Raw genomic sequence first — 17,407 nt, forward strand, 5'->3', positions numbered from 1 at the left:
CACTAAAATCACCCAGTTACTGGGTTCAATTGCCCCATGTTTGGTGGAAAAAGCCCATGCAGATTCCATCTGGGAGAGCTCTTATCCCTAGATACTTGTTCAAAAATATCAGGCTATATTTTACTACTTTACATATGAAGATTTATTACTCATAGTACTACTGCATATGCTACTATGGTTTAAAAAACATGTACTGAAAGCAGATAAACATTAATTTTATTTTAAAGAATTTTGAAAAGGCTAACCATTGAAAACTGCTTGGAATATGGTATCGACATGAAATAGTATTTACTGCTAAGACTCTAATACATGCACCCACAGATAGACACACTTATTTCAATGAAGTTAACCTTACAAGAAATTTTGAAATACCATCTAAAGATTTAAAGGACATAAACTGGGAGAGCATCCCACGATTTCAACGTACCTTTTGTGGCCACTCGGACACAGTCTATTTTGGTTTCCTGTGTCAAAGAGGGGGAAAAAAATCACTATTCGTGTTTTATTTAAAACAAATAAAAATAATCTATAGTTCTATTTAAATGCTGATAAGGAAAGAGCTCATTGTTCCAAGTGTGGCGTTAATCACACAGCGATGAACGGCACTAGATACATGCTCGCACAATGATTACCCCTTGTACCATTCTCAGATACATATTCTGGCTCCGGAGCTGATGGCCGTGGGCATTTCTGGAGTGGGTTGCAAATGAGCTACACATAAAATGTCCCTGCCTAGGGGCCCTGTTTTCTCCAGACCCTTGCATGCTCTCTGTGCAGACATTACTGGAGAAGAACTTTGGGTCCTGGATTTCCCCCACTTTTCATGGCAAAAGTCAAGTCAACGATACATAGACCCAGGCTATGAAGGAGGGAAACCAACATGGTGTCCAGAAAACTCGCTAAGGAGATCTTAGTATCTTACCCGAGTTCTGGGTTGGTCTGAACAGAAAAGGGGAAAAAATTCAGGAACGACTCCATAGTTGTTATTTTGTTTTCATCTTATCTTTCTAAAGCTGTTTTCTCTCTCTCTCAAGAAAAAAAAAAAGAAACCTAATTTAGTTACAGCTATAGGAAGCATAAACTCTTGTGGAACCAAAGAAATGGGACAGAATATGCTAGAAAGACAGATGTTGTGTATCTCGCAAAATTTTAAATGAGCTGAATGTATGTGTTGTAGCTATACTATTTCCCTGTAAAACAGTAAGTGAAGCAGAATTGCTAGCCAACTTTTGGTAACAAGTAAAAACTGAAAATAAAAACCATCATGCTGAGAATATATTCTCCCTACCAAAACAAATACAGATATATTCATTTCTTTCCATAAATTTCTCTAGGTGAAAATAAGTTTACAAAGACAAAAACACAAACAAACATACATTTGTTCCAAGTAAAAACACAACAAAAGCATGACTTTATTTCTTACTACTCTCTTCCTTAATCTACGTTCACATTAATAACCCTAAATAGCCTAGGTAAACAGCCATCTATAAAACTTACCCCATTGGCTCTACTAGCAGCTTGGAAATAAATTCTGTAGCTTTTATGGGGGAGAAGGGGAGTGTTCCAGTATCCGTTGTAGGTCTTATTATCACCAATAGTAAAAGGCTGAGCAGCTTGGAGACTGTTGGCTGGGAATTCTGCAGCAAAGTAATACTGTGAGTTCAGTATTGATGCATTCTGGAAGTGAATTGGCACGGGGTAACACTTTAAGATTTCGGTTGTCTTTTTAGTTCTTCGAGGTCGTTCTTCCTCAACAACTACTTGATAGACACTAGGAGGGGAAAAAAGTATTGTCAGTGATATTTTATGAGGATTGAACTGATCCCCTTTGCTGTCAATTGCATGGACCCATAGGATATCCAAAATAAAGAACACAATGGATATAGTCAGTAAGTGCTTAGTACCTAATAGATCCTCACTTAATATTTGCTCAGTGAAAGAGAAGGAAGGGGCTTAATATTCTCCCATGGAACTCTCTCACCCCAGGGTTGCCTGGATGGCTTAGTTAAGCGTCTGACTCTTGATTTCAACTCAGGTCAAGATTCCAGGGTGGTGAGACTGAGCCCCACCCTGGAATCGGGCTCCACACTCTATCTCTCAATTTGCTGTTTATGTGAGATGGACACTAAAATAATGTCCTTCCCACATGTAACTGAAGATGAATTTTTAGAAAATTAACTCAGTTTACCTAAAAAATGAAACTATATTAATTGTAAGTTTATTTTTAAAAAGACAGTGTAGGGGGTTCCTGGGTGCTTAGTCAGTTGAGGGTGTGACTTCAGCTCAGGTCATGATCTTGTGGTCCATGGGTTCGAGCCGTACTTCGGGCTCTGTGCTGACAGCTCAGGGCCTGTAGCCTGCTTCAGATTCTGTATTTCCCTCTCTCTCTGCCCCTCCCCCACTCACGCTCTGTTTCTCTCTCAAAACTAAACAAACATTAAAAATTAAAAAAAAAATTAAAAAAGGAAATGTATTATTTTCTTCAATGACATCTGAAGGAATGCAGGTGACATTTGAACAAGTCACAAAACACAGTATGTAACAATTCACGTTGAGCAAGGTTTAACGTCCCATGTTTTCTTATTTTCTTTTGCCCCTCACCATATCAGATCAGTGGAAAGAAGAGGACATAAGAAGATCTGAGAAAAGAGACTGGAATCTCAAAAGCCAAGACTTGGATCCTGAACCGGGTTATTTGAATTATATATAAAGAGAAGAAGGGGATGGCATGTTCTGAAGACAGCTGTACGGCCAGAAGTTCCACACCTACCGGCCCTCCTCCCTCCCCCTTCCAATGTCTGTATTTCGAAGTAACCATAGGAGAATGAAACCAACTTTGAAAAAATGGATGTTTCTGTGAAGATACACGTTTTAAGAGAATGATGAACACTTGTGTCATTTTGGTGGGGGGAAAAGTTTCCAACACTGAGAGAAACTAACTCTTCACAGCAGCTTTCAAAACTGAATCCAGAATTGATTGATTCCAGCAAGGAAGTGCATCCTTTTCTCACTGTATCAGAAAAGCACGCTGACTCCCTGGAACAATGTTGCAATCCTAGAGTTGCTCATAGGGGGTACTTGTTAATACTGAAGAACAGGTGAGAGGTGCCTGCCAACCCCACCTGCCTGGGGAGGGCCTGGTGATGTCCCTCTTTGGGTCTTGCCCATGTGAACTCTGAATGTACATTCCGTGAAATCACCTATTTCTGGGAGTACACCTAGCACATTCTATTACGGGAATGCTATCCAGCCGCTGCTATTCAGTTTGTAATCCTGTCCAAAGAAAAATCAATTGTTGCAGAACATCAGAATGATTGCTCAGTAGGCAGGTCGTACTGTAGGTTTACAGTGTAATGATAATGCAAATTCTGAGTGTGGTGTGAACATAAATAAATAAAAGCAAGAAATGGGACTCTTACTTCCTAACCTCCTAACCTCAGAGACTCTCTATTTGTTCTGTTAAGATGCTCCGGCAAATCTGATAGAATGCTCAGTGCGTGATGGGTCTCACACGAAAGGCCACACGTAGATGGGAAGCATCTTCCTCTAGGAAGATCAAGAACACACATGGAGGTAAAGCGGACCTGTATTTCTTGCCTCCTTCTTCCTGACTTCTTACATGTAAAGTTAGATGTGGCGACTTTAAAATATATCTGCATATTCTGACATGGCTCTTGATGACACTTTTCATCAAGAATGAAATCCTGCCGTTTGCAGCAAGGTGGATGGAACTGGAAGGTATTACGCTGAGTGAAATAAGTCAGTCAGAGGAGGCCAGATATCAGATGTTTTCACTCATATGTGGATCCTGAGAAACTTAACAGAAGACCATGGGGGAGGGGAAGGGGAAACTTGTTACAAACAGAGAGGGAGGGAGGCAAACCATAAGAGACTGTTAAATACAGAGAACAAACTGAGGGATGATGGAGGGTTGGGGGTGAGGGGGAAATGGATGATGGACATTGAGGGAGGGCACTTGTTGGGATGAGCACTGGATATTGTATGTAAGTGATGAACCATGGGAATCTACCCCCAAAACCAAGAGAATGCTTTACACACTCTATGTTAGCCAATTTGATAATAAATTATATTAAAAAATAAAAATAAAAAATAAAGTGCTTAGGTGTCCAACAGCAACAACAACAACAACAAAAGAGTGTGGTTGGCCAACCTTAATGACTACATACAACCAAAAGAATGGAACAAAGGGGTAATTGGTAACTCTTAAGGGGCTGGTCAGAGAAGGCTCCAGATCTTCAGCCTGGTTCCCCAGGAAAGCTAGCTTCCTAGGAGAAAATGGTCCAGTGACTCTGAACCTGTCACACTGGAGAGGCCACCTGCAAGCACTCTACCCTGCAGTCCCAAAGAACTTCCAGGCAACAACTGGCATCACTAATAATCATGTGCGTGGACCACTGTGGAAGACAATCCTGAGACGCTGAGCAGGAATGGCCCAGCCAACCCTCCACTAGCCCACAGAATCGCAGCAAAACAGAAATGTTATTTTTAAGCTGCTGAGTTTTAGAGTAGTTGGATATGCAGCAAATATTAAACAGAATATCCGGTCATAGAATAGCAAGAGTAATGGGTCAAGGTCAAAGTCAAAGACAGCACAAAGCAGACAACAGGTGATTCATGAAGAAGTTTAACCAAGTCTGCCACTAAATACATACAGCACTAAGAATATGTGAGTGTTCTCGTGAAATGCCTTTTGTGGCGGGGGTAGGGAGGGTGGGGGGGAGTGGCACTTGCATTGATCCATGCTCTAATCTGAATTCTGCTAACAAGTAGGTTTTAAATTAATTCCTTTGAGTCTTTTTCTTTACCCCAATGAAATAAAAGAGTTAGATAGATCGATAAGGTACATTTATACTTCTATTCAGCATTTTATTCCACATGCAAGAACTACTCTCAAAAAATGGATAAATCAAAGGAATAATTAATCTCTTTGCAAAGGAATTCTCTACATAAAATGATGCTTAACACGGGCTTCCTTCTATCAGCGTTTCCAAGTTATTTGCTATATGACACGATTTTCAAAATTTCACTTTCAAAACAACTCTGGAAAGCCCATAGGCTGGACAAAGTGGAAATGTGAAGATACACGTGAAGACAAAATTTGCAGAAATTATTCCGTACAGGAAGCGCTAGGCTGGGAGTCTTGCACATGTAGGCTTTGTTTTCCCATGTTACTGATGCAAAAACTGAGGCTCAAGGGTGAAGTGCCCATTCCATCTGGGGCTCACAGCTAATGAAGTAGCAGACGTGGGCTCATGACCATCAGACAAGGCAGTACCAGCACCACCTGTTAAAAGTCCTGGTTAAGGTGCTCATTTGAACCGTCTGCACCGTAGGCATCTTCCCCTGCTTTTGTAGATGCAACTGACACACAAACTGGTCCCATACCTACTTCCCATAATCAATTTCAGTACTGTATAGAGATTCTTTCTCCTTTATCACATCCTAATGTGATAGAAGATGCTAATTACACCTTTGACCTCAGTTCATTCTCCCCTCTCTCTCTGAGTCATTAATAATTTTCCAGGGAGGACATTCCTGGACTTTGCAGTGAGGCCAGTACCTGACTGGTGTCCTCTTCAGCTCTTGATCCCAGCCAGGAACTTCAGTGCCATTGGTGACAGTCATCACTCATGATTCATTTCTAACTCCTCTAGATGAAAGACTAGCACAACCACTTCCAGACTGTCCAAGTCCCACCATTTTGAATTCTATCACAAACACTTTGTCCTCTATTCCTTTGCCTTGGCCTGGACCCAAGTTTGTTACTGAAATGCTGTTCTCTCCAACACACTGAAATACTCTGCCATTCTCAGAAGATGACCCTAATTTATAAGAGGACTGAGACCCTCTCATGAACCCTCTGTCAGGGGCTCATGATCTGCTCCCCCACTGTGATATACTCTTGCTCTGCTCCCCACTCACAAAAGCATATTTCTTATAAAGACTAATAATAATTTGTGTCTATTTATGAAGGTTTTTAAAAATCTCAAGTTCCTGGAGGAAAAGGTCTACAATTTAGTCATCTCTGTATCTCAGCACACTTGGAATGAAGTGGGCCATAAGATACATATTTTTGAAAGCATGTAATCCAGAAGTAATTTTTATTTTATATGCATTATATGTAGTGGTAGGGAAGAAACACCAGTAATCACAAATATGCTCTGCTTTACTAAAATTTAATACTAAGTTTATTTTGGATTCATTTCTTGAATATCCAAGAGTTAACAGAAGAAGAAATTATCAAGAAAAAGGTTTTATGAAGAGAGAATGCGGGGTAGATTGTAAGTTTATTCAGGATAACCCAGAATTAAATAATAAACCCTGAGAGAATCAAAGACTGCCTCTCTGTTTTTCTACCTCCTTCTCAAACCTTTACCTCTCACTTCCCACCCATCTTTCCCCCAACTATGCTAGTATGTGTGCTGTGCTGTGTGTGCATTTAATCATTTGTTAACTCTAGGAATTTTTTTGAGCACCTACTATGTGCCAGGCACTTCTTTAACTTGAACAATATAATATGTGACGTTTCCTAAGGAGAGAAAATTTTGTTTTGTAATTTAAATACTACCTAAGTGAATATAGGCAAAATAATAATAATAATAATAATAATAATAATAATAATAATTTTTCCAAGCAGGAATGTTATGAGGATTAGATGAAAACTTGAGAATTAAATGATCTTTTAGTGGACCCCCATTTTAGCCAGCTTGGTACATTATACACTCCACTCTACTCCAGTTATATTACTTTTTAAATGGCTACCATCTACTCATCTTCAGATATATTAAAGGAAGAACTAAGTTGACTAGAGCAATTTCAAACCCAAAATGTCTTTTCATCCTGGCTCCACAAGAGAAATTAGATTTGCAAGCAACCAGACCTCAAATCTATTTGCTCTTTAATAATTTAAGCACTGAAAGGTCAAGCAGCTCTTTTCTATTCCCCTTTATCAACGTCCAAGCGCTAATGAAAAATAGCTAAATCCTATCTGCTGTCCAATTGCCACACATTGCTGTCTCCCTGATGGAAATTAACACATTATTGGCACCTAGGTCAATGGCACCTCAACAGAACTCTCTGAGGGATATGTTTTTCATTGGTGCCCATGACATCATTTCACTAGTGTATTTCATAAGATCTGTCCAACCACAATTGTAATCTCAAAAAGTCGCTTTGAAAATCTTATTCTTTGAATGGTTTTTCTAAAAATGATGATTAAAAAGAGCAAGTTCTCAAGGATGGAAAGCCAAGCAGAAGTTTCTAGGTTAGTGAGCCGAATTAATATTCTATTATCCTTTTAATGCATTACTCATGCTCCCTATGTTTATTAAAGTCATACCATCCCTATACTTATTCCACTATTCTGGAATTTAAAGTTACATAAAATGTTCCTCCGGCATTTGCAGTACGAAGGCATGATCCATAGTGAAGATGAATCTGCCAAAAGTGTGACATCACTGTATTATAACTTTCTTATGGAACGAAATTTAATTTAAAGTTTAATTTATGCGAGGCTTTCCTACAACAAAACTCTAAGGCTTTTATAAGGAGAATGAGAAATCTGCATTTATATAGACTAGCACATGACATGTAACCTAGAAAAGAACATCGGAACATCTTTCATGTACTCTGTTAAACCTGGAAGTTCAAATGTGATGAGATATTTTTGTTTTTTTCTAACTTTGAAGATGTTGAGTAGAAGCCTGCTGCAGAGTTGAAATTGACTTTAACATTTTGGTCTTAAGTCATTTCAAAATTAAACCCTTAGTGGGAAGTCCATTTTTCTTATCCACTTATTCTATTTCTTATCAGCATAAAATATTGGAGGGTTATCCAACTGGATAACAGAACAGGGGGTGAGGAAAAGGGGAGAGAGGGAGAGGAGTTAACAATCCATTTCATTGTTGCTTTTGCTAATCTTTTATGTTTTATTTTTTTCTAAATTTTTTTTTAACATTTATTCATTTTTTTTGAGAGAGAGAGAGAGACAGAGCATGAGTCGGGGAGGGGCAGAGAGAGGGAGACACAGAATCTCAACAGGCTCCAGGCTTTGAGTTGTCAACACAGAGCCTGATGTGGGGCTTGAACCCACAACTGTGAGATCATGACCTTAGCTGAAGTTGATCACTTAACCGACTGAGCCACCCAGGGGCCCCAGTTGCTGATCTTTTAAAGTCCGCACTTCTGATCATTTCAAGGAGGTAGAATATTGTTCATTTCATGGTACCTCATAGTGCCTTTTAGTTTAATTTGCAAATTGTGGTAAAACCATCTCTCCTATATGTATTAAAAAAAAAAAAAAAGACTAAAGACTAGCATTACTATCTTCCTGAAGGTTTTTTTTTTTTTTTTTTGAGGATGGGGAGGGTGATGAAAAATGAAAGTATAAATTATATGCAAAGCATGTAATATAAAATGTGTGATTAAGGTTTATTGCCATGAACTAACAGAATTTATCTTCTTCCTGTTCTGGCTTTGGTCCTTTTCTTAAACCTGTCAGCAGTTACAGAAACGACACACACTAATAATTCAAACAACCTAGTACAACTAAACTAAATTTTAAAAATATCATCACCACTTAAAAATTAGGGGGAGAAAAGGTCAGTTCAATATGTTGATCATCATGACTAGGATTTTTCAGAGTCCTTCACGTAACACTAGCACCATGAGTAGCTGACCTAACATGGTCCTGTTCACTAAATCAGAAATGCTGACTGGCCCCTAGTTTTGCACAGACAGCAGGCACTGGGTAACATGCCACACAGCATAAAAAGATCAGGGGGTAGAATATTCTATGTTAGCCACTTTAATTTCTCTTTGTCCTGCTCTCTTCTAGATACGATTGGCCATAAATTGTTTTAGAATATTTGTGGGCACCACAAATATATTTTATGTTCTCTCAGCCATAATTCAAGGAGCTAGCCTTGCATCTGTAAGTTACCACTGTTCTGCGTGTGCATACGTGTGTGCATGTGTGTATGCATGTACTGTGCATGTGCAAGCGTGCCTGAGCATGTGTCCAGTACCCTGCTGCTCTGCTAGTTAGTGATAAAATCTGATATAATAAAATATTAATTACAGCTGAAAGGTTGGGTGAGAAATATGAAGTCAATTACAGTTCCATATTGTGCACAAAGGGCAGGAAGAAAAAAAATCCTTTAGTTACGGAGGTTTGGGATAATAAAGTAAAAACTAAAACATTAGACTCAGGCTGAGCAGCTCTGTAAAAGGCCACCTGTTATTAATCTTCACAACAGGCACCAAATTTCAAGTGAACGAGTCCTAGATGGAACCTCCTTAAGACGGAGTTCTCCCTGTTTTAACAAATGAAGGCATTTTCCTTTGAAGATTTTATTTCACTTAAGCTAATCATAATCTAATCATCACAATTTCATAACAAACATGATTATAAAAATTATAATTCAAGGTCAGCTATTATTAAAGTGTGTTTTCTTAAATAGTGCTAGTGATTTGAATAACAATGGAAATCGAATACCACCAAAGCCACACTAAATGTTTTCATTGTTGCATGTCTGTATTATAGTCAATTGAGAACCTTTCAGTCCGTAAAAGTCGTAATATTGCAGGCTAGGTAAGCTGGAATGGAAATGCCACCATCAGCGAGGCAGGGGAACCCAAGGGGATGCCCTTAAAAGAACACTGAACTAAGAATCTTCATACCACAGGGAACTGGGTCCAGCTTGGCCCATAAATATCGACTGACCAGTACGGTCCTTTCAAGCTCTGATATCTTATAACTCCTGGCACAAGATCAGGTGACTCTCCACATCAATACACGAGAAGAAAATTAGTTCATTTCTATGTCCCCCACTGTCCCATTTCACAATATTTATCATGTATTTAGCACTGCCAGGCCCGGGGGAGGAAAAAAAGGAGGCGTTAGGTACTGACTGTCCCTGTCCTTGAAGACTAGCTTTAGGGTATCAGAAATAGGTCGCTTCAACAAAGAACTGCGGTGACAGAGACCTGACATGGGTTTGTACGTGACACATACGCACAGAGCATGTACACAAACCCAAGGGTAAGGGAACACAGGGGAGGAGTGACAGTGTTTACGCCCATGTCTTAGAGCACCTGCTTCATTGAAGACATCTGGGCTGGACCTAGAGCCCAAACACTCCCACCAGTAACACCCAAAGACTGTGGTCCTGCCCAGGGCCACTGGTGTTCTCCCCAAAGTAGACATAAAAGAATGGGGACAAATAAGCTAATGTCCTTAGATTCCCTACACAGTCCCCATTGTCTCCAACCAGTTGAGCAAACAAAGTTCCAACAAGCATTTCCAACACACTCACTAATGACTGCTTGCAACAGCTTCCCAAGAGCCCATAAGGACCTACATCCAGACGACAGAAGACTGCAGGGAATGGACTGTGTCCCAGCTCAGACGCCCCCCGAAGTCCTGGCCCCAAGGGTTCCCCGAGTTACTTCATGGGCAACCTCAAGAGAGGCAGGGCTTTCCTTACAATCTCGATACTGCTCAGCTCCTAGCAAAGTGCACCGTAGGGCGTGGCGAGGAACAGGGTTCCTCACCTTGACTCCCGCAGGCGCCATGATGCCTAAGGTGAGGGCCAAGCACTGAGAGTGGTCTCCGCTCTCTGGGGGCGGGCGGATGGAGGTGCCCAGGGACACACAGTCCTGTGCTCCACTCCACTCTACCCCTCTCCAAATCATCATCAGGCAAACTTGGAACTACTCTTCATGCCTTGTATGATCACTCCTCCAGTTACAAGATCCATAATGTCTAAATTTTAGGATTTCAATTGATACCCATTTTCATCATGCAGGTCAAATCAAAATAACTCCAGGTGGGCGTTGCTGTGCTTTGGGGGGGAGGGCGGGGGGATGGCCACCTCCAGCCGTCCCTGTCCACAGGCTGCCTCTCTCTCTGCAGAAGGCCTAGCTGAGCAGGGGAGGGGGGGGGGGGCGTGTGTTGCTGATGCTCCCCAGTGCACCTGCCCTCCGGGCCCTGGTAATAAGGCTGGAGCTCTGATCTAATACATAGAATCTTTCAGAGGAGATTACTGTTGAAGGGAAGAACGTTTGAAAAATAGGGGAAGGAAAGCTGTGCACTGTATTTTCTTGCACAAAAGCAAGTTTGAAATGGAGTTTGAGGGAAAGTTAAATTAAGTTTCATTATATAAATGCTCAAATTCATCTACTCTATTATTATTATCTTCCCCTGCCATTTTTAAAGCTTCTTTTCAAGGGTTCTTGGAGAACAAACTCAGTTCCCAAAATGAATTTTCAAAGAGATGACTGACATTGTCATCCTGGAAGCAATAGTAATAAAAACGGTCTTTGTTTCCTGGCGGTAAAGGAATCTAGAGTATTATTTTTTAATACAATGAAATTCACCTGAAATCAGGGGGGGAAGCATGGTGGTGGTGGTGGTAATAAGAGACTTAGCACCTTTTGTTAACACACACTGTTGCAACTCAGCTATAATAAGTAATAAAGAAAAAAACCCAAGCCAATATGGTGATATAAAATTGAAATTTTACCAATGAATGACATTTTGGTCTTTGAGACTACATGTATCCTGACAAAGAAAGAAAAAAAGTTAGGTTGGAAGTCGAATACTTAGAACTCTTTTCCTAAAACAATTTTAGCACCAAAAAGAGCTTTTCAAAAGGTTCAAACACTGGCAAAAGAACATTTAGCCCAGAGGGTTTATGATGGTCCTGCAGCTCTCATTTCTTCAATAAATAAAAGGGAACAACTAAAAAGCCACTAATAAGCATTTCAAAAGAAATGGTATCTTTTTTCTTGATTCTCTGAAGACTATTAAGAATGGTGAAATGAAAAAGGACATACGCATCAACAAAAAAAAGACTCATTAATTTGATTACAATGTCCAAAACCCTAAAGCAAATTTGTTTAATCCATGTCCTTCAGGTGTTCGAAGCTGTACTGTTAAACACTGAGTAAACTCTAATGGAGGTGGGCTTCTCCAAAAAAGAAAGAAAGAAAAAAAAGAAGAAGAAAACAATAAAAAAAGAAAAGCCCTCCTAACTTCTAAGAATTAAGTAACAGGGATAAATCCCAAAGATTCTGATGATCACAACCTAAAATTAAAGGTGTAACTCATATGTTTTCTTAATGCTGGAAGAGACAATGAAGAGAGGGTATTAATTTGTGGAGTGGTCATGTCTGTGAAGGAAGGTGTAACCAGTCTGGGTCCAGAGAGAATCTGCAGAGAAGATGTCTGAGGGCTGAGGAGGGGAGACGCAGGACTCCCAGGAGGAGGCGGGTGCCTGAGGTTCACATGGCTTCCCTGGTCACGCGGTGCTGCGCAGGAGAGCGCTGGCTGTTCACCTCCTTAGACCTCGTTCCTCCTGTGCATGTGGCTGCTAGAGTCTGCGAGAAGTCTGCTCTTGACAGTTAGAAATCATTTCATGAAGGACCAGGCATTGGCCTGGTGCATTATAGCTATGCATTCCAAGTCTCAGTGATTATTCACTTTTTATTATCATAATTATTATTCTGGTATGACATACTGCTCAGATCATAACTGAGATTCAGGAATATTATAGTAGGACCTGGAAAACTTCCCAAGATGTAGGCAGAAGAAAAGGGGTCACCACATCATCTCGTTATTGTTATTGCCATCATTAGACGCCAGAATAACATCAATAATAAATAAATGAAGCTTTCCTATCTTGAGCAGATAACATCTGTGTTGATACCATCCTGAGTGCTTGGCTGACTGTCATTAATTCTCTCAGATGTCTTCTGAGGTAGATTATTACTCACATCTAATTGATGAGGAGAATGAGACTCAAAAAAGTTATATCAACATGTCCAAAGTTACAGCTCAAACAAACACCAGGATTTAAAGCCGGGGCCATCAAACTGCACACTGTGGTTGGTGGCACTGTTTATGATTCTGAATACCTTTGCACCTTCCTTCCCAGGAAAAGAGCTATTATCTGTAACCACTCTAACCAATAGTGGTTGAGGGAACAAAAGGTCTTCTGAAACCTTGATGTTTTTACAGAATGAATATATAATATTAATACCACACACTCAGCTCTTACAGCTTCCATAAAATTACTGTGAAAATATGAGTTACCTTTAGTACATAGATCTTACTTAAGTGACAATCACAGTATATGGACAAAAAAGTTAAAAGGAAGTGATGATTAGAAATTTAAAGTTTATGGGGTGCCTGGGTGCCTCAGTCAGTTGAGTGTCCGACTGTTAATTTCAACTCATGTCACGATCCCAAGGTCGTGGAATCGAGCCCCACACTGGGCTCTGAGCTGAGCACGGAGCCTCCTTAAGATTCTTTCTGTCTCTCTGCCCCTCTCCCCAACTTGTGCGCATGCTCTCTAAAATATAAGCAAATACATACATACATATGTACATACATTTGAAGTTTTATTACCAAAAGCAGGGAATAAAGGAATCAAGACTACACAGCAAGCCAGTCAACATGCTTTGTTAGGCAAATACTGATATTATAGCTCTACCCCTTAAAAAAATTTTTGTTAATGTTATTTCTCAGAGAGAGAAAAAGCAAGCACACACACACTAATAGGGGAGGGGGAGAGAGAGAGGGAAATAGGATCTGAAGTGGGCTCCACACTGCCAGCAGACAGCCCCATGTGGGGCCTGGACTCATGAACCAAGAGGTCATGACCTGAGCTGAAGTCAGGCGCTTAACCGACTCAGCCACCCTGGTTTCCCATAGTTCTACCCTTTTGAGCACTTAAGCTTACAGAGAACTGTTGCCTGTATCAGTCTTCATGACAATGCTGTGAGACAGGCAGAGCCTGTGATGGACTACAATGTCAGAACTCGAAAGTTCACAGGATGGCCCAATGTCACAAACCCAAGGCTTCTGGTCCATGGTGAGTGTTGTTTAATTAAAAAAAAATAATGTTTATTTATTTGTGAGAAACAAAGAGCATGAGCAGGGGAGGGGCAGAGAGAGAGACACACACACAGAATATGAAGCAGGCTCCAGGCTCTGAGCTGTCCACAGAGAGCCCGATGCGGGGCTCGAACCATGAACGGTGAGATCATGACCTGAGCTGAGGCTGGATGCTTAATCAGCTGAGCCACCCAGGCGCCTCTGAGTGTTCTTTTAATTAGATGAAGTCCTATGAATGATTTACATTTAGAAATATCAGATTCCACTCACTCTAGAACCTCAGTTATTTGGAGAAAACTCAAGAGTGTACCATGGAGGCACCTGCCAGCCTCCTTCCACCCAATAACCCCTGAGTTTAGTGCGGGCCACACCTCTGACACACCCACCCGGAGGACCTGTTAACTTTCTTCCAGGAAGCCTCATGGGTCAGTTTTCCTTCCTCTGTGGCCAAATGTGCAAATGCAACCATTATCACTGTCCCATTAAAAATCCTACAGTCCCATGATTTGCGTGTGTTGAGGGTGGCAGACAGACAGAGGAGGGAAGAAGAAAAGATTCTATGCTGAAAATACATCAAATGCTACCTGGCATATTCTCAGTGCGGAGTGTATATTTACATCTTTTCAGCCAGAGGATGGCCTGAAGGGAGGCTGACCCAGGAAGGGCCTGAATGATAGACCCCTTCCACATGAAACAAAGTCTGGAACTATCCTGAGGGCAGTGGCGAAACCCTGATGGATTCTGTAGCTGGAGAGCCAAAGACCCCGGCAGCCATGATGTGCGGTGGGAACTGGAGAACCAAGAAAGGCAAACGTATGAGCTGAGGCAGTGCTGCGACGGTAGAGAGTGAAGGAAAGAGGCGGGTGTCAGTGACCTTGAGAACTGAGAAGCAGAATAATGTCCAAAGGAGTCAGTACAGTCGTGCAAGATCTTAGGGATCTTCCTGATGGAACGTGAATTTGGAGTAATGGCTTATTTGAAAGTAGCTTTTCTGAATTTCTCTTCTAGTTAAAAAAAATAACAAATTGATTCAAGGGTAAAGGTAGGATATTCTTTCATGCTTCTATGGTATATGGATGGGACGTGGTAGTTAACCTTTTATTTAGGGATGAAAATATTAAAATCCTTCTCCTTCCTGATACATCCAACCAGTTAAAAGGAGATTTCAGTCCTTTGGCTTCTTATCTACAAAAGTTTCAGTGATAATTACTTTTGCTCACAAGAAGAAGATGAGGTTCAATTCAATAAACATTTATTGCACACTTAATTAGGTTTGAGGTACTGAGTGATATTCAGGAACTAAATTATGAAAATCATTTTGTGATCATTTTGCATTTTCTATTACATTTACATCTATTTTACATAATGATGAGCCTAGGAAAATGTTCACTTTCAGCATTAAATGCATAAATCTAATTAATACTCCTGAGTGCTGGTCAAACCTCATTCTTCTATATGTGTGCCTTTAATTGTATTTACTAAGATGACCACTGTTTACATCTCTTTACTTTCTCATGTTCTACACTTTTCTAAAGGATGTTCTTCTTCTGGGTGGACCTATACCAGCGTCTACCCTTCACTGGCCACCTCTGACTTCTCTTTTGCGTTTCAGCCTAAAGAGCATATCCTGATTGCTTATTGGGATTTCGTCCTCTGCTGGATGCTCCTTGAGTATTCTGGACTTTTTTATCCGTCTTGATCAGTAGATATTTGGTAAAAGAATGAAGAATGAACAAATAATAATAGCCAAATGTCAACCATGAAATTTCCTATAACACTTGCAAGGTTAGATCTGGTAAGAATTTTAACTCAATACCGGTAATCGCGGAGAACTCTGAGCAGAAGACACTCGAATTGACACTGGTCAGGAAAACACTTTCAGGGCAAAGCAGAGAAAGTGGAGTAACAGAGAATAACTAACACAAAAGGGATGTGGTGACATGGGAAAACTCACACTGCTCCCTATCATTGTGCTACCAAACAGATTGAGGAACTGAGTATTAATTAAGCAGCTGAAAACCAAATACAGATGATCGTCAAGCATCATATAATAATACACTTAACAAAATCACTTTTGGTGAAACAGAAGGCATATCAGAATTTTCGTGTGCTTTGGTGTTCTCACCATAAATAATTATAGTGAAGGTACTTGTAAGTGCTGGTTGATAAAATGTTCCACTAAGAGGAGATATAAAACATCATTCCTTATAGGGCTATGTCCCCGAAATAGGATTAAGAAGTGCTGTCACGTGAGGTAAGTGTTCAGATCATCTCTGGGTCGCTCCTCAGCTCTGAAAGCGAGTGGCTGTAAGCAGCACTCTCGGTTGGGCTTCTCTCTCTGCCCCATACATGCCTTGATCAAGCCTCTTCGAAAACCTGGGATCTTCTCTCTCAACTGTATGTGATTTTAGCACTTTAAAAAAGTAAAAGTGAGGCATCTATAGTCAAATCAATTAGTCTTTGTCAAAGTTTCTAAGTTCCTCGCTCCCCAAGGCTATCATCAGTCTAAGCTCGGAACACCTCTAGAAATTCATCCCTTAGATTCCCTGGAATCAATAACTGTGATTAGGAAAACCCAGCAGCTCCTGAGATCAAATGGCACGGTGGCTTTGTGATTCATAACTAAGGGGAAGCAGTGTTCAGTTCAAGGCCTTTACAACCTTTTGGTGCTCTGGGTATACAATCAAGACTACCTGTCAATGATTTCACAACATTTAGATGGAGCAGACAGATGGGGGAAAGAAGCAGCATGTACCTTTCTCTATGCTCAGGGGAAAATGAGATCAATCTGTATGCCTACCTCTGTCACCCTGATGGACGGTTTCTGGGTGGCTGGTCAGTCTGGGTCAGGGAAGGTGCAGAACTATCTGCTGTCACCTTTAGGGAGACAGTCTTGAATAGCCTTTGGCCTCCAGTCTATGTGATATTCAAAGGCTTTCATGTAATCTGTATTTCCGATCCCAGGCACCTATCTTTTGAGAGATAAGCAAGGATTCCTTTGGGCATAGCAGAAACAAGATCTAATACAATCAAACACTTGGGTCTTTCCTGGCCCCAGCCAAGAACTAGCCGCAGCCATCCACTAAGTATACTGGTGCTCAGAGAAGGCTTTGCACTCTGGCTTTCAGTAGGCAATGACACTACTGTGTCTATTCAGCAGACAATGGAGCCACAACCCAGTACAAATAATAATCATCATAAAAGCAACTAGCACAGGCTCTGGGCAAAGGGCTTGGGGTGATGCAGTAAAAGGAAGTCAGAGAGAGGCCAAAAGAGAAAGATCCAGAAGCTTCTCAGCAAGATAGGACAATTAATGCCATATTTCCACTGCATATGAAAACTTCTATTTAAAAATAGTCATACAATTAGTAATGTTCAATAAAGTACTAGATAGACATTGCCAAGACTGGCTCTTAATTTCTAGTGTTCTAGTGTCCTCTTTAACAATACTCTAAACAGTTCATATCACCACGTGCTTTGGTTAGT

The 17,407-nt window shown here is 40.7% G+C and overlaps 1 protein-coding gene across 5 annotated transcripts in view; it reads right to left on the bottom strand.

Moving 5' to 3' along the window:
• PTPRM (protein tyrosine phosphatase receptor type M) overlaps positions 1 to 17,407 on the bottom strand; it is a 782,304-nt gene that overhangs the window by 263,940 nt on the left and 500,957 nt on the right. For all 5 annotated transcript variants that reach the window (XM_039255239.1, XM_039255236.1, XM_039255237.1 and 2 more), the window contains exons 12-13: positions 1,498 to 1,771; positions 428 to 464 (exon numbers count right to left, since the gene is read on the bottom strand). In XM_039255239.1, coding sequence (XP_039111170.1) covers positions 428 to 464; positions 1,498 to 1,771 — 311 coding nt within the window. The remainder of the gene's footprint in view (positions 1 to 427; positions 465 to 1,497; positions 1,772 to 17,407) is intronic.

Source organism: Hyaena hyaena, unplaced genomic scaffold (genome assembly GCF_003009895.1).
Source record: "Hyaena hyaena isolate Hyena2069 unplaced genomic scaffold, ASM300989v1 scaffold_515, whole genome shotgun sequence".
In the NCBI taxonomy this organism is placed as follows: Eukaryota; Metazoa; Chordata; class Mammalia; order Carnivora; family Hyaenidae; genus Hyaena; species Hyaena hyaena.